The 27,959-nt window shown below is 47.9% G+C and overlaps 1 protein-coding gene and 1 pseudogene across 2 annotated transcripts in view; one reads left to right on the top strand and one right to left on the bottom strand.

The window, feature by feature from the left end:
• LOC142588160 (neuroglobin-like) overlaps positions 1-26,671 on the top strand; it is a 278,478-nt gene extending 251,807 nt beyond the window's left edge. For both annotated transcript variants that reach the window (XM_075699661.1, XM_075699660.1), the window contains exons 3-6: positions 11,370-11,561; positions 14,836-15,105; positions 15,617-15,848; positions 16,444-26,671. In XM_075699661.1, coding sequence (XP_075555776.1) covers positions 14,879-15,105; positions 15,617-15,848; positions 16,444-16,596 — 612 coding nt within the window. In that variant the 5' untranslated portion in view covers positions 11,370-11,561; positions 14,836-14,878 and the 3' untranslated portion in view covers positions 16,597-26,671. The remainder of the gene's footprint in view (positions 1-11,369; positions 11,562-14,835; positions 15,106-15,616; positions 15,849-16,443) is intronic.
• Positions 7,501-8,341, bottom strand: LOC142587209 (uncharacterized; annotated as a pseudogene).
• Positions 26,672-27,959: the final 1,288 nt, after the last annotated feature.

The following is a 27,959-nucleotide window of genomic DNA, read 5'->3' as shown; positions in this document are numbered from 1 at the left end:
CCCGCGTACTTATCTTCCTCTCACCCCACTTCTTTTCCTTCGGGTATCGTCTGCTACACTGAAGTGTAGCAGACGATATTCGCTGCTTGGTCGTTCGTATTTTTCGTTATTTTTGTAGCCTCGCAAATTTCGGCATCAACACGTGTTCGTGCCATTCCTTTGCAGTCTTTTCAGCTCTGACGCATACGCAAAGGCATATGAAAAGTAGTTGCGTTCTTTCTTGTGACAGCAAGTTATATTTAGTGTTTTCATTCGTTCGTGAAGAATCTTGTGAAAAGCTTCTTGTATGTCATGTATGTGCCTCTGAGGTCTGTAATCAAGCCAAATTTTGCTCGTAATAGTAAGTTATATTTAGTGATTGCAGTACAGGCTTCGTGAAGCTTTTTGTCTGAAGCCTTCTGCGTGTCATATGTCTAATCACATGAACGAATAACCACATAGAAAGGCGGGTCTAGACATGAAGGTGAGCACCAAAATCTCGGAGGCAAAGCCACAACTTTCCCAGTGTGTGCTAGATTACGCCGCAATACCGCATCGCAGAAAACATGTGGTGCATAATTGTAAATGGCGCAAGACATACCGGATGGCAAAAAACAAGAATGGATACACAAACACACACACACGCGCGCGCGCGTCTTCACCGTATGTATTTTAGGCCAGTTACATTTATACACCCAAACCAAATTTGGCCAAGTTGTATGTCTTAAAGCATACAGGGCCTGAATCGCCAATGCCCACTGTATCAGTTGGTTTTATGCGAAGAGTCCTTATATTTCTCGCCATCCTTTCGTTTTATGCACATTTCTCTCCACGAATCGTCTCGGATAGGGGTTGTTACGTATATATACACAGCCAGTATTTCGTAATGCTTGTGGTTGCCCGCGCCTACGTCATTCCTGCATATAGACGATTACGCCACCTACAGATGGGGACGCGTCACTGCCTGATTAGACGTGCGTATGAGCGCGATGTCCAATACTCTGTAGACATGGAGTACATGACTGCGGCAACACGAGATGAAAGAGCCAATCGATATCGGCGCGGTTTCGAAACGGAGCCATTGGCCGCGAGATGGAGCGACAGGTGGCAGCACCGTCACCGCGTTGGGGCCGACATGGAAGCCGGCGGCACGCCGTGAAAACACCTGATGAAATGTTGCGTGGCGGCGCTTCACTGTGATCAATTTGGACCAGTTCACGGCGAATGAAATCAGCTGACCACAGTGGACTGACAATATACTGCCGTCCAATGCCACATTTTTGCAGGAAAGGCGCAGAACGTTCCTGTTATGTTAGAAAAACGCAGACTGCCACTCAACGGGTGCTCAACAGGTGCTCAATTGGTGCTCAGCCACACTTTGGCCCAAGTTCTTTTTATTTATTTTTAATTTATTTGCGTGTTTGTTCAAGGCGAGGCATGCTCTTGACGTCAAATTTTGCCTGACCTAGCACACGACATTTGTTACCATAGGAAGATGTGACTGCAGAATGTGTGATGTCATGCATCTTGAAGCTGTGGCATCCGACATGCTGTGTACCGCCGTGACGTTGAAAGCGGAGCGCTGCATGAGAAAATGCCACGCAACTTTTCTTTGCTCTTCGTGACACGAGCTCTCAGCGCATCACAGGCAGCAATATTTGTATGTTGAAACGTTTTTTTTAATGATAAAATGGTGCAATGCTGTTTGGTCTGACAACTCTCTTATGAACACATCACGTTGCAGATTACTTTGAGTGTTTCGAGGATTCTGGGAATAGGTTTAGCATATATTGCGATGTTGTTACTCTGTACTTGCCATACTACTCTTCATTCGTAGAAACATATTTTCTTATGTGGTCATGTATATTGGCATTATAGTTCTATATGCTAATATAAGTAGAATGGCTCTTGAAATCTCTTTCCCACTGTTATTCATTCTCATACTAGTTAATCATGTTCTTAAGCACGCACAAAGCTAATGGCCATCATTACCATCCTAATTATTGTCACCACGAGACACAGGCCACTCTTATGCAGGCACGCTAGCGCATAAGCTGGGACGGGCTGCAAGCTCAGAAGGGAAAAAGACCTTCGAGTAGCGATCGAATTACCCAGACTTTAAAAGAACTGTTAAAGAAGTTGTTCCACCGACACACATATGGCGACGGTTGTAACAGGTCGCCAATCCCTGCACATGTGGGCTTCTGTGGCAGCTTGGTTACCAGTTACATGCACCTTGGTCGCTATTATTCCAAGCGCAGTGTTCCTTGCTGATTCAAGGTAGTCTATAAAGGTGATCGACAGACGCCGAAGAAGAAACATCACTGATGCCAACGTTTCGACAAGGGGCATGTCTTTGTCTACGTAGCAAAGCAACGTCTGGCCTTCAACACTGTGTTTTTCCGGAGCAACTCACTGACACGTCGTGCCAAAATCTCACTTGAAGACGCCATCTTTTGATCATTCTTGCTTCGTACCGCATACCTTTGTGATGGCCCGGTTCGCCGATCGAGAAAAAACAAAATCATTAATGTGGTTCATACGGCGGATAAAGGCGTTATTCTTATTCATTCCTTTTTTTTTTGTTGTTGTTCCGTTGACCCGCATAAATCATGTGGCGTGTCACATGACGAGGCTGCCGCCGGTCTAGAAGAAACTTGTCACGCCATCATCAGGCGTTGCACGCTATAGCAGTGCTCAGTAAAGCTTTATCTCGGTGCATGACTCAGGCATTGTTATAAGTAGCAAGTACACCGAGCGCGTGATCGAGGTCGTTAATGAGACAATACTTGGGCTCCTGTAGCACGTCTAGTTCTCCGAATCCCTCTATCGCTTGTGATTTGTCTTGACTGGCAGAAAAACTTGACAGCTGATGAATAGAAGATCGGCCCCATGGATCTCACTCGTCTCCCGTCAAGAGAGGTACGGTGCGCATCTTCAGGTGAAGGTTGTATTGCCTCACTCGTTTTGACGTCGGTGTTGCCGTACGAAAAAAACTCAAGCCGTGCGAAAATAAAGATTGCTTGTCGTGCTGCGGATTCGAGCCACTGACGTCCGGGTTGCAAGACCACCACCCTAACCGATTCAGCCACAGTCGGTGCATCGCACATGCCCTTTAAAGCGGGGTTTTATATGCATGAAGAAGTAGAAACAGCGCAAGGGGCGAGCCAATCGCAGGCGTTCCCTCCCTCCGGAAGAGGGAAAGGGTGTGATCGCGTGTTCGCTCGCTCCGCGCCCGCCGTTTCCCACCAGTTCAAGCTCGGCAGTCAGACGGGGAGGCCGCGTTTGGTTCGTTCTGCCGAAGAGCAGGCTGCGTTGAAGGAATGGCAGCGGGAGCGGGCCGCGCGTCGTGCGTTCGGCCGAATAACAGGCGGCGTTTCATTAACGCCTCCGGGAACTCGCTCGAGAAAGGGCTCGTCGTCGACGTGCCGGCTTCGCAGTGAGCGAGCACAAAGCTGAGGCGTTACGACAACGAAGAGCGGCGGATCCCGAGCTTCGCTCGCACCCCTCTCCACTGCAGTGGAAGGGCGATCAGCTTTTTTTTTTCTTTTAAGGCTGTAGAAGTCTCAGTAGGCAGTTTTAGAGTAGCGTTTGTCGCTTTACGTACGTTAACCGTAAGCACCTTTGCGGGACGTCGCTGTACACGTCTCTTCAAGTCTTTTTAGTTCGCCGCACGGCAACGCAAACGTAAGACAGACTTTGAAAAGCAGGGTGCCGTCTTGTGCCCCGCACCGAACGTATCCAAGAAAAGACAGTTCATTAGAAACCATCTGTCATGTGTCTCGTTAAGCATACGGACGCCGAAATCACCGAACGATCTCAGAAATTGGACGCGCTAAGCGCTCATAAGCAATGTTTGAGGTCAGTTTAGAGGAAGCGGAAGCTCATTTCAACAGTTACTGAAGATCAACAAGAGTGAGAGCGTAGCCATCACGAGAATTCATGTTGAAGCGGGTGAAAGTGATAATATATTATGGTATTGACACTTAGCATTTTGTTACGTTTCTGTGTCATTTCCTTTGATTTATCTTCTCTTCTGCCACTATACTTGCGCCGAATCGCAAGGAAATGCCGAACGTCCCTCTTTGCTGCTGTCTCTTGCTTTTTTTATTATTATTGATTGTTCACGCATACTTCGAGAAGCGTCTTATCGCAGGAACTTCTTTTAATATTGGTACAATTTCTTGCTTACGAAAAAGCCGGTGGCACATCAGTTGCCAACAGTTCCATTTTCATCCGAACATGTATTTCGATCGACAGTGGCACATGGTCAACTTTTGATGATAGCCTGCTTCTTTGTCTTTAAGTGCTGGTTATCTGAACTTATCATCAGAATCATCAGCAATTATTATTATTATTATTATTATTATTATTATTATTATTATTATTATTATTATTATTATTATTATTATTATTATTATTATTATTATTATTATTATTATTATTATTATTACGTTCTTCCTTACTTGATTGCGCTTTCAGTGGCGGCCATAAGCAAAGCGACCTAGCGGTCTTCCAGCTTCAGTAAAATGCTGCTCACCAACAAACAGGGTGCTCTATTACTCTATTACGAATGCTCGCTTCCTCTGGTGTCTCGGAAATGCTTTAACACTAGCCAGCAGCGTCCCTTAGCTTTATCTGGGCCCGGACGTGGAGCGCACTTTCAGCAGCAGATCACGCTTCGTCTGCTTTTCTCCGCGAAAGCGCGTTTCGCCGCATACGTAGTCTGTACTGCGGGAAAGTTGAAGACGTCGGCGACGCAAAGTGGATAAGCCTTCATGTAGGCACCGCGGAGAACGTGTGAAGTGCTCCTAGGGAAACGTTAAGTAAACTGGCGCAAGAAGCATGCCCTCCATACCGTTTCTTTGCCAGTCAGCGGTTCCTCTGTGCCATCAATTTGTGCCATAGTGCGTTGCATACCGTACTAATGAAAATTCAGACACTCCAGACACACTTAAACACCGACCTTCTCCTGTGTAGCCTTTTGATGAGCTTACTTCAAGAAGAAAAAGAAAAAAAGAAGATTTTGCTAAATTTAGACACTTTGCGATTGATATTAAGTTATTTCGGTTAAACGTTTCGCGTATTAAATGAAAATACACAGATGATTTTGGCTGCCTTATTGAATGAAAAGGCAGATTATTTTGGTTGCCTTAGTTCATATACAGTGCAGAACTATTAACGACATGACGACAATGATGACGATAGCAACAACACGACGACACTTCGCTGCCACAAAATTGATAAAAATTAACCCCGTATTACCCTTAGCCTGCCCATTAATTATAACCTAACGTGCGTTACACACATACTTGGTTCCTTGGGATGCTGCTGCTAAAGAAACAAAAAGGAAAGTGGCTGCTTATACAATTATTAAATCGGTAGACGGCTTGTCTCTCGTTACTTCACTGCGCCTGAGCAGCGGATGTTTCCTATTCGTCAGAATTACACGCCTTAAACTACATGTCGCCCCGGTTGACCTCAGTTGACCCCGTGGCGCGTTGTGAAGCCTTTCATTTCAACTGGAATTGTCCGAAATCCTGGTAGGTGTGGAGAGCTTCCAAGCTCATTATACGTCGCTCCGTGACGCTTGTGACGCGTTCAGATATGCCTATTAGACGGATAATGCGTCACTTATGGACAGACGGCATCTCATCTCCACAAGCTACACAAAGTGCGAACGTCGGGGTAGCGAACCGTGCTTGTGCCGACGGGCCCCTTCCGCATAACGCGCTGCATACCGGTATGAAACGAGACGGCCCGAATCTACCGTAGTGCTTCTCGTATAATAAGAGCTCGAATGGAATATGATACGAGGGGGAATTTTCGGAGTCTCAGTAAAGAGAAGGGGCGGAAACGCGGCGAGATTTATCCGTATACGCAACGCGACTAAATACGCTTAATTGTGGGTCATGCCATTTTCCGCGTCGTCGTCATCTCCTCCCATCACCGTCGGGGCTCGTCGTGCCCTTATCGTCGCTGTAGCAGTTGTCGTCGACGCTGTCGTGCCGTTCATCGCTCTTGCTGACGTGCCACGATCGCCGCCATCCTCGTTGTAAACTATCGTTGTTTCGGGGGATTGCTTTCGTTTGAATGGCCCTCCACTAAACTACGACGAACTATAGGGAACGTTTAGTCATTGTTTCTTGCCTCGACGCGCTATAATCAAGCCTGGACCTCGCTGCTGCTTATTTGCAGCAAGTCACGATCAAAACATTACCGGCTTCGTATCAGGATTCCTGATCGCCTTTTTGCTAAGCCCTTGTCCCGGGGTCTAAAGAACAAGCGTCCTGCACCACAGGCGGAAGGCATTACGCTTGTCCGGTTATTCAGCCCAAAATCTCCGCTGATGCATCTGCTATACGCGACAAAGGAGTGCGAAGAAAAAAAAAAGGTGATTAGGGGAACTCGTTTAGGCTCGTAATTTATGGAGCACACGGCAACTTCTCGATAAGCGCTTTCAGCGCCAACGATTCCCGGGGCAGGCTTAGTGAGCGTTTTCAACGCAGAGATAGAGTGACAGTGCGCGCGTTTTAACCATAGTCTGAATTTCCTTTTTTTTTTTTTTTTGTCTTGAACTTACGCTACTCAACGCCGCTGTCTAGCATCAAGTTGAGAACAGAATACCGGCGTGTGTGTTAGGTATATGGCAAATGCCCCCAAGTGACCGCATACTTACTGGAAGCACTAATTTCTCTGCACATTTTTAACGCGTTCACACATATCCCGCCTACATCTGAGAGAACTGGACCTCTTCTACCGCAAGTTCCCCCCATTCCTCTGCCCGTACCCGGTAGATATGCCTATGATTCAAGTCACGTGAAACACCCTTTATATATATATAACGACTGTTTCGCCAATCCTTTCATACGCTAGGAGCTTTCCTGCTCTCACCCAGTAGCTAACTACGCGGCTCTTCTGAAATTACGCAACACCTGTGTCACGAAAACTGGCTGCGGCTTAGCTCAGCTAACCCGTGGATATGCAAACCGAAAGTTTGGTTTAGCGTGGTTAAGCCTTGGTTTCACTTGGTTAACCTTTGATTTAGCTGTGATTATCATACTTAGCTATACAATCATCGTTAAGCCTGGTATGACGGCTGTGCCTATGCTGGTAGCTAGACATGGCTGTCATTAGGTTTCGGTAGACACGTATCGTTCGACGTTGCCACGCCTGTTGTGCCACAGGGAAAGCGCAAGTGCTAGACATGCAAACAGACGCCGCGAGCGTGCGCTGCGTCTAAGCACAAACGGACAGGGCGCGAACGCGGTCGCTACATTGATCTCGACGGTGCGACGCCTCTTGCATTCCGGACCCTCTCCAGTGAAGCAGCTCGCCGGGCGATATCCGCGGTGTAATCATGCGCTGCTTGGCGACGACGGCTCAAAGCGTCCCGATCCCGCGCAACGCTCATAGAACTGACTGAATGACTGAAAAACTTTATTGTTTGAAGTATTTACAGCGAGCGTGTGGAGCAGTCCTTAAGGGGCCGTTCCTTATAAGGACTAGGTGGGCACCTCATTACAGGAGCTCATTGGCTGTAGCCGCGGCTCGGGCACGGCCGACCAGGACCTTCTGGCTCGCCAGGTCGGAGCAGCCTAGCAGGGCCGCCTCCCAGTCCTCCCGGGTAGGGTTAGGTATAGGGGAAAGGTGAGGGGTTGATTGGCATGCCCACACCATGTGGAAAATGTCCGAAGATTTTTCCTCACAGTGCGGGCACTTCCCTGTGCACGCAGGGTCGGAATGTTTTTGGACTGCCGGGCACAACAGTGTTTTAGTATAGAGGCGAAGGAGTAAACGCTCCTCCGCCTTCGTGAGGCCCTTACAGGGCTTAGGAAAGATTGCATGGCCGTATTGGTAGTGTTGGGTGATTTCATTGAAGGTAAATGCCGGATTGCGGTCGGAGTCCGCAGCGACGGGAGATGAGGGCGATGCCCGGAGAGTAAGCGCGCGGGCAACGGCGTGGGCCGCTTCGTTTCCCTCGAGACCCTCGTGTGCGGGAGTCCATATTATCGTGCGGGACGAGGGGACCCCGAGATAATTGCTGCCTTGAAGTAAGCGGTACGCCAAATAGGGGATAAAGCCCCTTTCGATGTTTCTGCAGGCCCCTCGTGAGTCGCTAATAATGGCGCGCGAGTCCTGATCTGCGGCGGCGAGCGCGATGGCCACCTCTTCCGCATGTGTTATGTCTTGTGCTTTGAACGTAAGGCCGTTCACCGCGGTGGACGACTGCGGCCGTACACCAACCCCCATGGTGTGGGCCGGAGGCGTCCACGTAGAATACTCCGTGCTTGTTCCCATAGTGACGTGCCAATGCTTCCGCCCACGCGATGCGCCGGCCACTATGGTCGTCTCGTGTCATGTTGGCCGGAAGAGGGCGCACGTGCAGGGCGTATCTCCAGATTTCCGGGATGCGCACGCGCTCTTCCGTCAGTGTTGGATGGTGGATGTGTAGTCGGGCAAGAAGGCGGCGACCCGAAGGCGTCTTTGACGTCTTGTGTAGTGGTTCGGCAAGTGTGCTTCTCGGAGTTCCGCGAATGTGTTGACCAGTCCCAGGCCGAGGAGGCGCTGGTTGGATGTGTTGATCGGGAGGTCGAGAGCACGCTTGTAAATTTTACGGAGAATCACCTCGAGGGCGTTCTCGTCAAACCTGCGAAGGTGGAGGTAAGGAGTCGAGTACAACACTCGACTGGTTACGAATGCGTGCGCCAGCCGCAAAGCGTCTTTGCACCGTAACGCCCCGCGTTTATTGGAAACCCGGCGAACCATCTCGGCCCAGCTGGTTCCCCACCTTGCGCAGTTTGGCCAGTGTTGTGTCGACTAGGCGGTGTTTATGAATAAAGAGACCCACTACTCTGATCTGATCGTGTTCTGCGATGGGTCTGTTTGGTAGGGACAGTTCGATTTTGGTAGTGCACTTCGGCGAGGGGCGAATGTGCACAAATTTCGATTTGGCCGGGGAGCATTGAAGGCCGCAGCGGTGGGCGTAGGCATCCACGATCTCCGCCGCTTGCTGCAGGTTGGCTTCAATGTCTCCTACCGATCCGTGTTGAGCCCAGATGGTGATGTCGTCGGCATACAGCGCATGCTGTATGCCTTCTACATCCTCCAGCTGAGCCTGGAGTTTCAGCATTGCCAAATTGAATAGTAGGGGTGAGAGGACCGCGCCCTGCGGGGTACCTGTGGTGCTATAATAGGTAGGGGCCGTATTCTTCATCTTGTATCCGGATGTACGATTGGCGGTCGGAGAGAAATTGCTTAGCGTATTGAAACGTGTTGTGTCCACCGCTGGTTTGGGAGAGGTGTGCCAGAATTATGTCGTGTGTGACATTGTCGAAAGCCCCCTTCAAATCGAGGGCGAGTACTGCCTTGTCACTGAGGGGGTATTTGACGGGATTTTCGCGGTCTAGTTGAAGCAGAACATCTTGCACAGACGGTGCGGGTGGAACCGTAACATGGTGTCTGCGAAAACGTTTTGGTTTTCCAGAAACTCGGACAGCCTATCTCGCACCATAGTCTCCATGAGCTTTCCCGCACAAGACGTGAGGGAGATGGGGCGGAGGTTGTCCGTGTTTATGGCTTTTGTGGCTTTCGGAATGAAAGTGACCAGGGCGGTCTTCTATTCGATTGGTAGGGGTGCCTCACCGAGCCAGATTGAGTTTATGTATGCGAGGAGCGCCTCGTAGGCCGAGTCGGGAAGGTTGGCAAGTAATTTCACTGTTATTTTGTCTCTTCCCGGCGCCGTTCCTCGCTTCATTTTAGTGAGGGCCGCCTTCAGGTCGTGGGGCCGGAACGGTTGGTCCAGCTCCGCGTTCTCGGAACCTGCATACGAGTACGCTGGCCCTCGGGGGTCCTGTTGTGTACAAAGTTATTGATCGCGTAGTTTGCATGCTAATTTTGAGATGTCTCCGTCGAAGCTATGGATAGCCCGTTGGAGATGTTTTTGTGTCTCGTCTCTGGTTTGAGTCGGATCGATCAAGGCGCGAAAGAGACGACAGGTGCTCCGGCTAGACATTTGTCTAGCGGCCGTGTTGCATCGGTCCGCCCAATTCGAGTCGGCGAGCTGCGCCACGCCAAGCCAGCGGCGGCGGCGGAGCTCGGCGCGGCGAGTCATGTGATGCGTTGCCAAGGCTACGGCGCAGCTGCGGTCAAATGAAGGTCACATTGCTGGCGACGGCGAAACTCGGCTCGATGGGGTCAGTAAAGCTTACGCTTTAAAAGAAGAAAAAGAAAGAAAGAGGCTCTTTCATACCAAGTCCAAGTGGGACGCCTTGCTGAAGAGCTCGGATTTCCCAAGCCAACTACAGGCCGTCCAGAGGGCCCGCGACGTCGCGAAGAGTCACCATCTCCCTGTCCCGTCGTGGGCGGAGCCACCAACTTGATCGGGGAGCCTTCGGTTCCCCCCAATCAAGTTCCTCAGGACACTCTAATAAAGTTCTTGTCACTGTCACTGTCACTCAAGAGATGAGGAAGTAAGTTGAAAGTAGCCCAAATGCGTGATTCTTATCGTACTCGCAAGGCTCTGCTGTACGTCGAGCAGCGTTGGGGGGCCCTAGCGAAGAGATTCCACCGTAGATGCGTAGCTGCCGATACTTCTGAAGAATACAATGAGCGTCTCATACGTTGGAGGACGGATATGGAGATCGGAAGAACGTCGTCGTTATACCATTATCAGACACTAATTTAGTGAATAATAAACAATTTAAAAAGAGACAGTATATAGACATAATCAATATTCAATCATCGAATCATTTGAACAAACACATACGTCGACTTTGTCTTCTTGAGTGTCGACACTAGTTTGACGCTTCCCTTTTTTTTTTTTTTTGCTTTATCGTGTCTACATGGGCTAACGTCACTCAGCTTGCTACAAGTGTGAGTGAGTGAGTGAGTGAGTGAGTGAGTGAGTGAGTGAGTGAGTGAGTGAGTGAGTGAGTGAGTGAGTGAGTGAGTGAGTGAGTGAGTGAGTGAGCGAGTGAGTGGCCATTAGGCCCATTAGGCCATCCGACCTAACAGGCACGTATGTTTGCTGTATATGTGCAGGCTTGTTTGTGTGCACATGTACATCACGTGTGCATGCGCGACGTGTGTTTCTGAGGCTAGTGTGTAAAACGAATGTGACGCGCATGCATGCTATTGTCATGTATGTTAATCGCGCGTGCGCGTCACTTGTGTTTCTGTCGTGTGTGCGTGAGAGAGGGAGAGAGAGGAATGTCACGTGTATGACACTGGCAGTGCGTGTGTGTCACGTGCATTTGTGTCCCGTGCATTTGTGTCACATGTGTGTGCAAGTAATATCAGGCGCGTCGCACGTGTGGTCACGTGGGTGCGTAACGCGTCATGAACGCGCCTGGAGTTTTCTTATTGACCGCCTTCTTTTGTTTGTTCAGGATCCCGCTTAATGAACGCACCCCGGCGGATGACACCGACGGAGCAGAGTTAGTCCTGAGAGGAACGCAGCCAGCGCTCCAGCAGTAGTGGAACGCCGACGTTCCATCCAGTCCAGCACCGTCCTCCAGGCCTTTCCGCTCGGTCCAGTCACTCCGGGGGATCGATAAACCCCAGCGGCTCAGCCTTACAAGGTGACGATTGTTGTCGTGCGCATTTGCCTCTTGCATCTTAATGGAAAATTGACTGCAGTAACATTACTGCTGTAGGCTAATATGTAACTAAACATAGCTTAGGAGTTTGCGTAGCTTTCGTTGAACGTGAGAAATTTCGCAACTTCTCTGCAAAGCGAGCAATAGCGAACAAGAAGAATAAGCGAATCGTGAATGTTTTCGTCTGCCCTCTTTTTTGTCATTTTCGTACAAAAAAAATACATTAAATGGAACTCTGGCACTGTGATTGGTCAGCTACCAAGAGAATGATGGGTGCAGTACGTAGACGTCTAATACAGGTGCTTATGCCTTCAGAAGTTCTTGTGGCGGTGTTTATTACACATATCTATTTTTCTAGATTTGCAGGCGATCATAGTTTTCTAAACATAACAGAGCAATATGTTTTTGCGCACAGGCACAATCGTTTCGAATTGTTTTCTTTCACGAGGCAATATGCTGTTGCAAATCATCAATTCAAAAAAATTATGGGGTTTTACGTGCCAAAACCACCTTCTGATTATGAGGCACGCCGTAGTAGAGGACTCTGGAAATTTCGACCACCTGGGGTTCTTTAACGTGCACCTAAATCTAAGTACACGGGTGTTTTCGCATTTCGCCCCAATCGAAATGCGGCCGCCGTGGCCGGGATTCGATCCCGCGACCTTGTGCTCAGCAGCCTAACACCATAGCCACTGAGCAACCACGGCGGGTATCGTGAATTTGCAAAATCGCAAAGTTGTTTGAAGCCAGAACGACGACGCTTAAACACGTTCATGTACGTGTGTTGGCTGGACCGCCATATATGTATATATTGCAGCTCTCGTAGAAACTAGTGGCAGAGTTCTGTGTAGCAATTTTAATGCAACAGAAATGGTATGGACAATCTAAGGAATTTTCGCTGTCGGCGTCGCCGTGATGTTTCGTATATGTTTATCTGTAAGCGTGCTATATTATAACATATAGTTGGTGACAACCTAAAAATTACGAGGTTATACGTACACTGCCCAACTAAAACAAGATCCCTATAAATGCGCCAGCCAATTAGATTCGCTTATTTACCTGACGTCAAGCTGTTTTCACCTGCTTGAAACTATTTTCTCCGTATAGATCACTCACTGTGTCGCTGGTTACAGGGTGAAACCTGAACGTCTAGGCACATTTTGTTGGGCATACTGATGTCAGTGCTCAGCTAAAGGTAACATTTTACCTTGAAGCAACTTTCTTTTATTTTATAATTAGCGACGCATTTAGGTTAGCCGGCCGAAGTTATTAAGATTTGTCGACAGACACGACAATTGCACGGAACCGTAGCCATGAACAGCTTCGCTGTAAAAATAATGCTACTGCTCGCAACCTCAAAATTACGTATTTTCACTGGTGACCTCTTTGCGGACAGCGCAGCGGCGCCTGTGCGATACCATTGCTGGCTCTACACGGTTTGTCGAAGCTTTCAAGGATGCGAGGAGTGTTGGTGTACTCGCGTGTGTCGAATACACGCATAGTCGCACCCGTGCGCACGCCGTCCCAAGAGTTCAAGCGCAACCCTAAAGCACCGCGCTAAACCTTGCTATCACTGTCAGTGCCTCGCTCCTCGGGCGAAGCTGCCATCACTTAAAGATACACCATCCGGACACAGGGCGACAGCGAAAATCACTTTAGCAGACAAGGCATCACAACGCAAACTGCACGCACATAGCAAGAAAGAAGAAGGACACAAAGAAAGAAGTCGTAAGCTAAAATCATAGAAAAAAAATTACATGTCTGTGAACAACAAATGCAGAGCGACACTCCAAACCACAAGAATTAATCACAGCGCGCAGAAAAATACAAATAACCGAATCGGTTAGTTAACCAGGCAAAAGAAATCATCACTAGAAAAAATCACTACAATAGCAGGATGAAGAACGTGATTTATTTATATGCATTCAAATGCTGTCCACCTTTGCAATAGTTCCCTTGCGCACCAACACAGTGCTCTCAAACGTTCTCACTAGTTTGCGAACATGTCCTGGACGTCTTCTCTCGAGAAGGATTTCAAGGGCGCCCCTTCTGCGATACGCGTGCTCGACTAAGGCAAATCGTGCCAAGTTCTTACTTTTGTGCACGGTCTTCGATTCTGAAAACGGAGTGAAATGAGCGACAGTCTAATCTGACGAGTATAGGGTAGAAAACAAGTTGTTTCTGGCGAGAACCTCGCGTCTGCGTATAGTGATCTTTGACAGGGTGCATTGTCGTTGCGCAGCATCCAGGTACTCGTGTGCCTAAGATCGGGCCGAACATTCCCTTTTTTTTTAAACGGCCTCCCTCAGACTCCCTAAAACTCTGCAGTATAAAGCCCGCTGATGATAATCTGGGTCGTTCGGGACAAATTCCTGATGAACAATACCGCGAATGCCGAAAAAAAACGCGATACCATGCACTTTGTCGAGCTGCGTGGGCATGCCTAGCCATATTTTTTTTTTCTACGGTCGTAGAAGCATGTGCCTTTTCCACAGCGGCGACTGTTGCTTCGTCTTAGGGTCGCATCCATACACCTAAGTTTCGTCCCTATATATCGGTGACCCTCGACGAAAAAAAAAAGACAGGTCATTCGTAAGGATTAGCTTCCGCTAATTTTGCTCTCTTCTCAAAATACTAAAGCCGAGATTAAAGGTCCCCGTTTTCACCCGACTGTCTAAATCAAGCACGAATCGCAGGTGGTTGTTTGGCTCGTTCCGGAAAAGAGGTTTCCAGTACATATTGGCAAATGGAAATGAGCCCTAGGAGCGCCGTATTGCCGCACAAGGAGATTATTTCGAAGGTGACAGTGTCTTCAAAGCAAATAAATGAATTACTTTCTTCAAAACAGCGCCAATCTAGAAACTGTTTAGATACCACTTGAATTAACTCCACTGTATACTGCTACGTCACCTTCCATCTGCTTCTGCCTCTTCGTTTACCCCTCTGAGGAGTAGCAGACTAGAGACACGCTCTTCCGACTCACCTCTCCTCCTTCCCCCTCCACTGTAAAGTAATTTACACCCTTTAAAGCTAAAAAAATGGTGTAAATCGGTCTCATGTCCTCACATTTAATAAAAGGGTGTAAAGTTGTTAGCTACGCACCGATTTACGCCCTTATGCACATTTAAGAGTGCAAATTATTTGACACGCTCTGTGTCGTCTGGACAAGGCGTGGCCCTTTGCCTATACAAAAGATGGCAGATCCTGGGCCTGTACTTACTATCGGGCCGACGATGCCCTCGCGTTCCCTCCGCAGGAGGCTAGCCGTCGTCCCGTCGTCGTCCTCCACTCCCGGTCCCATGGGCTGCACACTCAGCAAGAGCCTGTCGTCGCTGGTCCGCGGCGGCTCGGGCGGCAGTCGCAACAACAAGGGCAACGGCGCCGCCGAGCCCGTGGGCGACCCGCCGCCGCCGCCGGCGCCGGACCCACGCCACCCGCTCACCGCCAGGCAGATCTTCAGCATCACGAAATCCTGGAAGGCCATCGCCAGGGCCATGGAGCCCACCGGCATCGAGATGTTCGTCAGGTCAGTCTGCGCGCGGGCGCTGTAAAGCAATTTTACACCCTTGAAAGCGAATAAGGGTGTAAGGCCACCCTTACACTCAGAAAGGGTGCAATGGCGTGAGGTATAGACTCATTTACAGCCTCGTCCACGTTTAAAGGTCTAAATTATTTCGCAGGGTGCGGCTATATTAAGGGATAAAAGGGACGTGGTAGAAGATGACACGCTGCGAGTTGGCCATTTCAAGCTTGAGTGTTATTGTTGCTAGTTGAAGTTGAAAGCTGCGCGTAGAGTTGGCAGCTGAAGCATTCTTTGGGTTGCAGCGCAGAGCAGATGGGTACGCAAGAACGTCAAAACGGCACCCGCCGAATGCGTGTCCTTTTTTTTCCATCTTTTTTTATTCTTTTACGTTCTTGTACTCTCGCCTGCCCTGCGCTGCAGCCCCCGGAAGGATGTGTACACTGTCCCGTAATGGCGTGGCTTCGTCGCGATCTCTGCGCGCGCGACTTACGCCCAAGGCCCTCCGTATCCGCAGACTGTTCCAGGAGAAGGGGGACCTTCTGGACTTGTTCGAGAAGTTCCAGGCACTCCGCACGAAGGAGTCACAGCGCGAGAGTATGGAGCTGGCGCAGCACGCCTCCATTGTCATGACCACGCTCGACCAAGGCATCAACGCGCTAGAGAACCTCGACTACTTCATGGACTACCTGCACAACACGGGCAGGCTACACTTCAAGATCAAGGGCTTCAAGAAGGAATACTTCTGGGTGAGTAGCCTCGTTGCTATTCCCGCGTTCACTATTCGGTGGATCACAGACATGCCAGTAAACGATGACTACAGGGTCAGCGCGAGTAAAATGAGTGCACATTTCAACGTCAACACAAACGCTAATGTCAGGCACACACACGCACACCCTATGGGAATATCTCATGGGCGAAGAGAACCCCGCCGTACTAGTACACTAAACAAATTCGCCCAGCTAAGGAGGAATTGGCGCGCCAGTTGGTTGAGTATACGTGAATGAACGGCAGTGCACGCAAGGAGACATGCAATAAGAAAATCACCCAGCACTGCTCCCACATTACCGAAGGCTTTGATTTCTGTCATACCAGATAGCGCCATAGCATCTAACTTCGACATGGCGAAATGGTGTAGTAAATGCCTCATCGAGGACATGCGTGCAGAGAGACGGTAGCCGCTTCACGTACGTCAGTGTAGAATAGCCTAAGCCTTATACTCAAGCTATCTTAGTCAACTTTAGACAGCTCCCGCAGTCTAGATTTCTCGCGCTATGTTACACATAGACACCTTGAGAGTTGTGTGGCAAAGCTTCTGATCCAGGGACTTCTCTCTCTTCGCAGCACATCGAGAACCCATTCTTGGCGGCCGTGTCAGAGACCCTGGGTGATCGGTACACCGAGAATATCGAGAACATCTACAAGATCACCATCCGCTTCATCCTCGAGACGCTCGTCGAAGGCTTCGAACTGGCCGAGAAAGAAGCGACCGCGTAGCGATAACGTCGTCCACGTTGTCGCCCATCTCAGCCGCCGTACGAAGGAACTGCCGTGTACCTGCGAACAGGTCCCACGCGCGCGCATGGAGTCACTGAGTAGCGCAGAGTAGCATCCTCTGCAATGCCAGCCCGACAGTCCGCATGTCGCCTGAACGTTTGCCGCCAAATCGTTGTCGTGAACCTCGCCGATGGCTGTAGCACAGTCCCCGAGACTGCGGGACGACGTCTTCGTCTTTGATGTTACCGGTCGTTGCGGTCATGAGCCTTGGATCATCGCGTTTCTACCGTTGAGGGATTTCGCGAACACTGCGCAGTTTCGCAAACTGAAAAGTCTGGTCCTTCAGGCTGTTGCAGGCTCCAATTAGCTGATCGATTTTCGATCCTGCCCGTTGGCGTTTCACCCGTTCGTTTCACCTGCGTGTATGTTGTGGGGCGACCTCGTTCCCTTGTCCGAATGTGTGGTGTCTTGATCGGCGGCCCATTCTACGCGCTCTCATCAACACGAGTACACTGCAGTGTAAGCGTTGAAAACATTTTGAAATCGGCCGCGACAGCTGCCTTATATAGATGTAAAAAGAGGCTCCCCGACGGTTCGGGTTTCTTGCACAGCGCGGGGCTCTCAAACTCCACAACGTACGTAAAACACAGGTGATGAAGAAGGGTGGCGGAAAGCCTCAGGTTTCGCGGCATTCAGGAGGTCACTAATCCCCGCAGTCACTAATCCGTTCAGTGCAGCGTTCAAAGAGGGGATTTAGTGGAGCGGGGTCATATATAGTGCCACGACGAGCTGCCGAGAAGCGACTGCAGTTCGGCCGTCATGCTTGGTCCATTCCTATAGCGCTGCGTTGATGGTCGTTCAGGGAAACTGCGCAACGCAGCCATCTTTGCGGAGCGAATGGCGCGCAGAGTGTTGCGCGGCCACGCCCGATCGCGAAGCAGCTTATGTATTCACAAGTGCAAAAGCAGGCATGCACTGCCGTTTATTTCGAAGCCAGCCTCGCTGCCTATGCAGCGGATCGACGCTGCTGTATTCAACGCTGGTCGCGGGACCCCTACTCTCTCTTATTCAGTGATTCCGAAAGTTGTTTTCAAATGTCGCTCGCTCTCGCGTGCGGCCTTGTGCGTGACGTCACTGCATCGCGTCATGGCGCAGCATTAAGACCACCGCCGTGCCACGGTTCGTTTCTTCGCCACAGGTGGTCGCTTCACGCGGTTGATTCCTGCCTGGAAGTTTTTTTTTTTTCGATGAAGAAGAAAAAAGAAAAAAAAGCTTTTTTTTCCGCGCATTCTTTGTTTTTGTTTTCTCACTAAGCTCTGCGATTGCGCAATCGTGTACTGCAGCCTGTCTGTGTGTGTGCGTGTGCGTGTCCGTGCGCGTATGACGTCAAAGGAAGTAACGACTGCGACCGGTCTGCGAGGATGCCGTTTTCGTCAGGGCACGCTCCATCGCCTGGCCACGCCTCCGGCTGCCGGACTTCCTCCCACGCACCGCTGACTGTGACGTGTGGACTTCTGTGACGTCATTGCGTTGCCTGTGACCTCAGTGTGTTATTAAGCGTCGTTCTGTGTTTTGTGTGCAAGATGCAGGTCGTGGAATGCGTTCTTCTCTGTGAAAACGCCAGTACATCGTAGCCCTCCCTTGTCCCGCGTTCCGTGCAAAGTTATTGTACATGTTACGTATTCGTCGACATGAAAGCCAAATGCCTACCGTAATCGCGCCGAACTTATTCACGGTAGTTTTCGAGGATTGGTCGTCAACATATTTCGGTACAGTATTAAGAAATTAGAGCGTTCGCTGCACTGACCTTCAGAAAGCAATGCTGCAAGACGACGAAGTGGTCAGATCATTTATGAGCACACCTTTCGGCGTTACGAAATTGCGCCCTGAAAACGCAACACTGGCCGCTAAGACACAGTTGCTCAAAAAAAAAAAGAAATTAAAGGTAGGCTAGGAGTTTAGGGGGTCCACGAATGTAATGATCTCGTAATTCGCACGAATCCTTCATTACCCTGGTCTTTGCAAACATGGCGTGCTGGGACTCGCAATACAGCAATTTAGCTTGCTTTGCTATCTATGCTTAGAAGACAAGTATATACGCAAGCCAACATTAAACTTCTGAAACATTGTCTTATGTTTGTACGTTCCGATCGCGTTGGCACCAATAAAGCTGAAGCTAGCATATGGGACAAAAAATCAAGGTAGCAAATTTATTAGGTAAACATCGCCTGAATGCGTTCTGTTACCGGCACGTAGTAAAAAGAGGAGAAATTAGGCTTAAAAGACGCACCCCAACGTCCGCCTTTCCATCTAGTCCAGGACGCCGGTAACATGCGGCATTCTCTCATTATCAGAACCCTCTAGTCTATGGCCGAAATCCTGAATTATACCTGTATTCTAAGCATCTTGAAGGACGTGCCAGTCCAAAGTATACCGGAAGGGAAGTTGAGGAAGAGCTCAAATTATGCCGCATCTGGAAAGTCGCGATCTCATACTTAGTGTTCCCTGGATTCACTGCTTACATCCCGTCCATTGTAACACCTCTGAAAGCGAAACTTTACAAAGAAACAAACGAATATTGCTGGTGTTTCAGTGACGCGTGGCCTGAAAAATTATGGCGGCGCTCCATGCATGCCATCGTGCGATATTCTGTTTCCGCAAATTCTGAGACCCTAAGCACTGTCACAGTTCAAGTTTCATTCGAAAGATTACTTAAAACCGATACCTCTCTGCTTGAACAAGAGCTGTCATTCTTCAAATTCTTTTATAAGTTTATTTTCTTTTATTGCTTCAGAACATTGAACAAGGCAGAATGATGGCACTATGGAAACATGAAACGTGTTAATATCAAAGCGGTGTAAAGAAAAAGCAAGACCATTGCATCATATTCCTTCATTAAGGTCCAGTCCAAAGCATGACCTTTATTTTTTGACAGTTATTTTTCAAGATTGGAAAAGAAGTTTCCATACCGAAAGCTTTCTCATTAAACGTTACGTCCGGACTTTATACTTACTTGTCATTCATCCTGCGGATACTTATTCACTACCCGAGAAAATACCAGAAGCAAGGTTTTTGTCTCTTACTTGACAATAGGTGATGTCCAAAACATGATGGCCATGACGTGTTTCTGGCTCTAGTAATCGCCTCCAGTGCACGCAGTCAGCAAAAGCATAGGCTTCGGAATCTTTTTCTGTTACTTAGAGGGCCAGCAGTATAGCGGAGGTCTAAATTAGCGGACGGTCGAGGGTATGTGTAATGGAAGTAATTATGTTACAACGTATCAGTAAGATACGAATCGCAATGTTCCAGGCACAAAAGTCATTCTTAAGTTTGAGGGCATTTTAATTACCTTCACGTCGAAGGTGACCTTGGGATGTACGGTGCGAATGATGTCCGGGTGCCAAACCTAATTTAGTACAAATTCATCATTCAGGGACGATTACGTTTAAGAGGTGAATCATTAGCGTATGGTAAAACAGAAACTAAGCGAGGATATGATTCTGTTGCGCCAGGCATTTCTCGATGTGGACGGTGTGCACCTAGTGTAGACGGAACGCAGATATTCCATCCACTAACTGCGCAGAAACTCAAATTTTTAAAGGCGAGAAGCAACCGCTTCCACGCGCGATTTAGGGTTCTAACGGGTTCAGACATCATCTTAACACGCTCGTGAACTTCCGCAATGACATTCGCCAATCTAAATTAATAATTCTGTTTGATCTGCCTTGTTTGCAAGCACGACTGTGTAGAGTCTTTGATTGGAACGGAAACGCTGTGGTAGCTACTGATTCTCGGCGGTGGAACAACGTAAAATTTTTCATCGACAGCTCATCTCTTCGTCTCTCTTTTCTGCACTGCTGTCTCGGCAGGTGAAATTAGGGAGTTTTAGCGCACCCCTACCGCCGTACACCATTGCCTATACCGACCCGGCCGCCTGGCAGTATTTGCGAGTGGTAGCTAAACTGTGCTGGGCGTGACACCTGGCATGGTTTAGCTAGCGCAGTCAAAACGGATAGGTGGCTGGAGGGCTTAAAGCATTGTCAGTGCGTGGTAGCGGTTCGCTGAACTCTCTATTATCTCTGTAGGCTTGCATTACCTCGACGAGCGATTAACGTGCTCGTCATCGCAGTCCTTCATGTCGGTGCACGAACATGAGGTGTGAGAACGGTCGCCAAATGCCGTAGCACGTCCCCTTCTTTACCCCATGCACACACCCTTCTTTCGTGCACGCATACTTCAATTTCGAAGTCCGCGGTCGACGTGGCCTGCACTTCAATCGCTGTTTTCTCACTGAAACTGCAACTTTGGCCGTTGACAACGTGGTTGTATTGTCATCAATGTGCCCACTTCAGATCGACATCTTGGTGTTTATTAACGCTATCTTCTGTGTGGCAACCAGCGTAGGGTGTCTTATAAACGCAATTAGCTATGAATGGCCTGCGCGAGAGATTCGAAGTCATCTTGTAAAAGCAAATGTTTTCTTAATGCGCTCATCCGTACTAAATTGACTTCGCACATACGGGTCACCCTTTCGAACTGAACCTGAACACTAACACGAAAGACGGAACGAGTAATGTCTCACTACTAAACAAAACAAACGTGGCAGCAAATGATCTTTGTTCTAACTCGCTTCGTTCTAAATCTATACCGCTTGTAACAAGTATTCAAATTAGCTATTTCTACGTTCGTTATTCTGCCTCAGATGCATCTGCAGAGGCATATTCACGTGCGGTATGACGTCATTTTATGACCTCCCACTTACCCTTTTGTCTTTTCAGTGTGTTTGAAACTTGATTGCCTTCACAGTACCTTTCTCATGGTAACTTCTATGGCGAGTTTACGAAAGTCTTAGCCCTTTAAGTTCATACTGGCCGCTTAACTGACTATTTGAGTTCTTTGGTGTAGAACATCCGTGTTTTACCCCTGCCCGCTTCCATATAGTATATGAAGAAACAAATGTAATCTGTGTAGCCATAAGTGATTGTGCTGGAAACGGTTCAGCAACTTGTGTTCGAACGCATTTTTTATGACTAAGTATTCATCGCTCTGTGTAGGAAAAGAAGTAGATGAACTAAACACTAATCCCTATTGCCAGTGTCAATGCTGCTTGTTAAACTAAGCACTGTTTTGTTTTGTTTTGTTTTCACTTATATTGGCCCAGTGAAGTAGCACTGCAAGCAGGACCAGTATAAGTACAACGCTAGTCCAGTGAAAGGCCAATGTTGCTTCTGCACTACGTAATCACTGGCCCTTCTTGTTGTGCTGCTATGGGGCAGGTAAGCGTGCTTCTAACGTCGAAAAAAAGCTGTTGGTGTGCGAACTAGTCACTCGGAAATTCTTTGTAAGCCTAGAAAGCTTTCGTGAACTAAGTGGCCTCGGAAGCCGTGTGAATGAGAGATTAACCTTTTAACAAAGTAAGCCGTTACGTGAACATTGCGATTGAAATATTGTTTGCAAATGTACTGTGACATCCTCGCGGAAATATGTGAACGTGCATGTCGTACTCCCAGCGCAAACATTGACGAGAATCAGTGTTCGTCCCGTCTAAAAGTAGTGAGATGTTTTAGAGTATATGTGGAAGGAAATATGACGTCACCAAAAGGCGAGTTTATTTTCGGGAAAGATGATTTGATAACCCTGAATCAGTGTGCTGAGGTCAGCTTCTCCTCCTCGAGGAAAGGAGAAAGGCGACGAAGTGTAAGTGATCACACTAGAGTTAATTAGAATTTTAAAATTTTGTGGAGTCACATGCCGGCTTCAATATAAACGAAAATTAAGTTTCGGGAGTTAAGTGGCCGTTCACGAGACACTTGAAGATTAAATTGGCAGTAGGCGGGCAAATGTTAACGCTTTCATCGAAGCATACATGATGATGATATGGATAAATGGAACAAAACCTAATTGAAATGCATACCGGTTTGAATTTTTTTTCAAAAATTCGGCAGTTTTAGGTGCCCGTTAATGAGACACGTGAAACATTAAATTGTCAACGTGCGTGCTTGCTGGAGGTGAGCCTACAGGCACATTTGAATGCTTTTATTCTAACGTAGAGTGACACCGTGCAAGGCAAAAACGTCATGTATTTGGTAGGTTTGTCAATGTGTTCGCGGTTCGCCAAAACTCCCTTATTAGTTGAGATAGGGAACAGCGTTGTCGAAGACAATTGCACTGCGCCTGCGTCTAATCAAGGTATGTCTGGTGCTTCACTATCCAGGAAATGAAAATTATAAAGTCCTTAGCGTTAATGCAAATAACGCAGATCTCTGCCTAATGAAGTTCGCATCAAAAACCGCCATTGCCTGCAAGCGCTGTGGACAAGTATGATAAAAGAAGAAAGCCGGCAGCTTGGCTTCCACAACGCTGTTTGCGACAGACGAGAAATTCTGCGTTTTCGAAAAGTGTGAGCCTGATGTTCTACCCACTACGCGTGGATTGTTGCTTGAGGTTTGTTTGCGTGCTCGTTTTGTTTAAAAGAAAACTAACAATGCCTTGTAGTTTTTTTTTATTCTTTCTTATACCTGCTCTTTCTTATTACAAGTACACAAAATTGTGTAACGGTGTTCTTCCTTGTATGAAATGTTTGTACTGTGTGTTTTTTTTTTTCTATCTCTTTTGGTCCCTTTTGTCTCAAATATGTAAGTTTGTAGTTACAATTGCCACAGTTCTCGTCAAGCGGTTTCATATACATTTGCACGCCGTTTGTGGTGTCTGGTGTCCGGTGGGCTTCAAGTGGCACTTCTTTATGCTTTCGGCTGCAACTTGAAATTGCGGTTGCATTTCGTATCTTCCTTCGTTCCCTTGAGGATATTCATTTGTTTAGAAGCGTCTTTGCTGCAAGTGTACAGCGTCTCCCACCGTAGGGTAGCACACCGGATGTAGGTTCAATATCTGGTTTTGGCTTTTTTTTTTAAATCCTATTTTTGAGGGCTTACTTACAGAAAAGGCCAAAAACCTTCGGCCCACTATATCACTGCTCGCGAGAAAAGGATAAAAGAGGCTAACCAAACATGAAGCTGAAAAAGAAACGAAAAGCCACAACTGTGTGTGCGACTATGAACAGCAAATCAATGCCGCTTCTCTGCGTAAATCTTGCGACACACGGCCCTGAATTTCATCTTGCCTTTCCAAAACACAAAGCCGTCCACATTGAAGCTTTCTGTCACAGGGGTGCATAAGGCGCCATGACCTTCCACGACATTTCGTTCCAGGAAGTAAATCATTCTTGTAAATGTATTCAGTCTGACGTTGTGTACGTATAACTAGCGAGACAAACAAAGTGCGCTTAATAATGTTGCTGTCGTTCATCGGTATAGGAATATTAAGCGCTGAAAAAGAAAAGAAGAGGAGTGTTAACATTTCTTGGAAACTCGGCTTCACGGTCTGGTGTGTCGCCCGGAGTCGCATATCCCGTGATGACGACGCAGTAAGAACCGGGAAAAACTGTCGAACATACCGGGGCAGGCATTCGGTGGTTTTACCCAGCCGTGTGTCTGAAGTGGGGTCTTAAATTCTAAGGCGACGTTTGGGGACGGACACAGCCGTGACAGCGCGCGAACCACAAACTCGAGGTCACAGGGCCTCCGCCTCCTTGTTCACCGGCAGCGTGGAATAGGCTGGTCGTGCAGAACATATCGTATGCGCATGTACGACACACTGTATATCCGCTTGTTGTATATTCACATACCTGTATGCAACCGCGAGCTCATTCATATATCCGAGCTCGTTGATCTTATATATAGAGTGTGCTTGTTAGGTCCCGGCGTCTGCGCCAGACGGAGAGGACTGATTCCGCTGTGTTGTCAAATCCATCATCTTGTCAGCCGTGATTGGCTGCCAGGGTGGCTATGCCGTCTCTGATTGGCTCAAAAGCACAAAAATGGTGGTGTTCCACTCTGTCCGTTTGTGGCGTCCCGCACATCAGTGCCAACGTCACAGACGGGAATAAAATGGCTTGAGGGTGTCCGACGTTTTCTCAAAGCCAAATCAAGACGGTGACAGCTATGGTGACTTTCTTGTCCGCAGACGGCCAGGGAAACCTAATTTGTAACCTTCCGTATGAGAGGTGCGACGAGACAGCGCGGTCTATATTCGCTGTCTGTAACTTGTGTAGCGTCATGTAGCAGCATCCTTACGTATCCGTATATACAATATGCATATTATATCATAGTGTATGCGCACTAACTTTCACATCGTGCAGGTCGTGCCAACACGGCGTGCGCTAAATGGGGCTTAGCTCTACGCCGTACGTTGACAAGTCCTCTCTCGGCTTCGTATGTGTAGCCAGGTTTGTCATATCGTGTCGATCATGTATATCTAATTTGTGTCTGTTTGCCTACCAGCCTACTCCGAGCTGTCCGGAAGACTTGCAGGAGGAGACAGCGAAAGGTTTAACGATACAAAAGACAAAGAAATCGACCCAGGGTATACATTTCTCTAGACAGCTACACTGCTCTAGGGGAAAGGGAAGAAGGAAAGGAAGAGAAACAAGATGAACGACGATGACGACAGAGGGATGAGGCAAGACACATAGCGAGAAAGTCGACTCATAGTTAAGTATCCAGGCCTTCACCTATCTTTTTTTTTTTTTTGAGAAGAGCCATGTAAGGTAGGTAAATAAAGCCTACCGCCAGTTGTACGCGCTAGATATTCTCGCATACATTCTCTACCGCACTTGCTGTAATGTTCTAGAAATCCACGGACACACTCTAAACGCTGTGATTATTGTTGCGTTGTCGTTGTATCACATTGTGTCTTTTGACCGGCGGGGAACTGTTGGAACGTTACTGGAATATCGAAGCATCTGTGCTCGCTGTTGGCCCGCATGGTGTGGAAGAAAAATTTAAAGAGGATTTCATCGCAAGTTCGCATTTTGCGTTTATCAGGAATTTATCCGATATGTCGCATACTGGAGAGTTTGTTACAATGTGCCAGAGCTCATTAACGCTTGGGAAGCGTTGAACACAACGCCGACTTGGAAAAAACATTTATCCCTTTGCAGTTGTACCCAACGCTCTCTTTTCCTATATATCTGCTATACTGCCAGTGGGTTAAAAGCCAACACTGCCACATCCACGGGTCTTAAGCGCCACTGTTGGGCTGTGGTCATTCGTTTGCAACGCTTTATTCCGCGAAGTGAGGCTATAGTTGTTTTCAGACGTTTCTACTGGAAAATTGAAAGCACCGCACCGAGATCAAGTAGCGTCATCAAACTTATGAAATCCATTTGATTGAGTTACCGACGTATATAGCTATATGTTCTTAATCTCCCTCCCTCTCTATCTATCTCTATCTCTCTCTCGCTTATTATTTATGGCATAAGTTGTCATATTGTTTTAATGCTACCACATTTTGGTAAAGGCGCAACCACATGGAACGCGTTTTTCTTTCGTCGTATTTGCAGCGCGTCGCCCGGCGTCGGCGCGTCCTTTCATGCTGCGCTTTTACGGCGCTGTAAAATCGGTCAGAACGTGTTCCATGTGGTTAAAGGCCGAAACTCCGCGACCCGTATTTCCACCGTGGTAACGGCGTGACTATTGCGTGCAGCAAAAAAAAATATGGACGTGCTGGCGTCGGGCGATATACGCCGATATTACGCGGGAAATACGTCTCGTGTGGTTTGCCAAGTCGCCCATATCGTAGCGAGCTCTAGGAGTAGCCACGGCAAGACGAGTCGATTCAAGCTCTGTCAAGACGACTATGCTACCCGGCTTTTGGCTGCTGGAGCTAACATGTGCGGTTGACAGTACATGCCGACGCCACTTGGAGTACGACGCGGTGATCCAGCCGACACCAGACATCACGGGCGGTTCGCTTTTACAGTCTGTTGCTGTGCATGTCTTCATACGTGTGATGCTACAAGAAAGTTGGTGTTCGGAAAGGCACTTTAAACGGCGTTGTTGTGTGCGCTTGTCGCTGGAAAGGCCGCGCGTTGGTATACCTATATATTGTATGAATAACGTTAAACGCTAATCTAGAGGTATATACCTATACACATATGTTATATATATATATATACATATAATGTGGGTGGCTGACTATTTTGTTTTTGCTATGGTAATAAACGATGAAAGAGAAATGTGGTGTTGCTTCGACGCGGCTCTGCAACGACCGTTTGGAAAAAAAGTGGAGAACATGTCCGAGGATAAGCCGTCGGAAGTGCGTCTGCGACTGAACTGTAAGTATACGTGCGGTAATGCAAGGGGTCACGTTGTTATGAGCCACTCGTCAGTCTGAAAAGCCATGGTCGTAGCGGGATCTGTATATGTACTCAGTGATAACCTCTGAATTCAGAACAAGCTCCGCCCACGAAACCGGACTGCACGAGGTTCCTTCTGTGCCTCCGCGCTTTGAAAATGGTTCGTGAGAGAGGCCGATGCTGAAAAGCGGACGTCTGCGCGGGCGTCTGCAAGTCACAGAAACGCTTGAACGTCAAATCGGCTTGGTTTTATAATTTCTTTAGATTATTTACTATATATCGCTTCTCTTCTGCACCAAATCGGAACATACAAGTGTCGGTAATCATAGCCACAAGGCTAGTAGAGGGCCTATGGCAAAGTTGGAATACAGGCAAGCCGCATACAGGTCAAGTATTATACATGATCATATTTGGACAACACGTGAGGAAAACATTAACTTAAGTTTCACACCCGAACTGAAATACTCAAGATCTTCACTATATAAGTGAAAGCAGTAATTTTTTATTTCCGTTAAATAACTCCTCAGTTTTTCCTCCCAGTATTTTTTTTCTGGAGGTCTAATAGATAACGCTTAATCCTTACTAAAACGCCAAAATAACGCTAGGATCCTTACACAAGTTCATATGTTTGGGAATTTCATTCCATACAAGAGTGCCACAAAGTTTGAGTATAATTTCACCGTATGTATTTCGGCACAGAGGTAAGTTCAACTTGAGCTGCTTTGGCGTTGCGCTGTTAAGCGCGAGGTGGTGGGTTCAAATCCCGGCCACGGCGGCCGCATTTCGATGGCGTCGAAATGCAAAAAGAAAAAAGAGCGCCAGTCTACCGTACATTAGGTGCGTGTTAAAGAACTTCAGGCGGTCAAAATTAAAACGGAGTTCCCCCCACCCCGACGTCCCTGATAATCAGATCGCGGTTTTGGCATGTTAAATCCCGTAATTTAATTAACTTACGTTGAACTTACTAAGCTTGTTTGCGCGTCTCTACAAATTCATTTCGAGTTGGACAGCGGTATAATATCTGCAACATGATTAGGTTGTCAAGGGCTATAAGGGTGTTCATAACATACATAAGAGACAACGCTAAGATGGGTAGCTGTATTCTCTCAATGCGAGCATTCGCAACCCAAAAATAGTGCGTCATACAGGGCGTTCCAGCTCACTCGTG

The sequence above is a fragment of the Dermacentor variabilis genome, chromosome 7, assembly GCF_050947875.1.
Source record: "Dermacentor variabilis isolate Ectoservices chromosome 7, ASM5094787v1, whole genome shotgun sequence".
Classification (NCBI taxonomy): Eukaryota; Metazoa; Arthropoda; class Arachnida; order Ixodida; family Ixodidae; genus Dermacentor; species Dermacentor variabilis.
The sequence above is the reverse complement of the archived record's forward strand: the minus strand, read 5'-3'. Positions and strand labels throughout refer to the sequence as shown.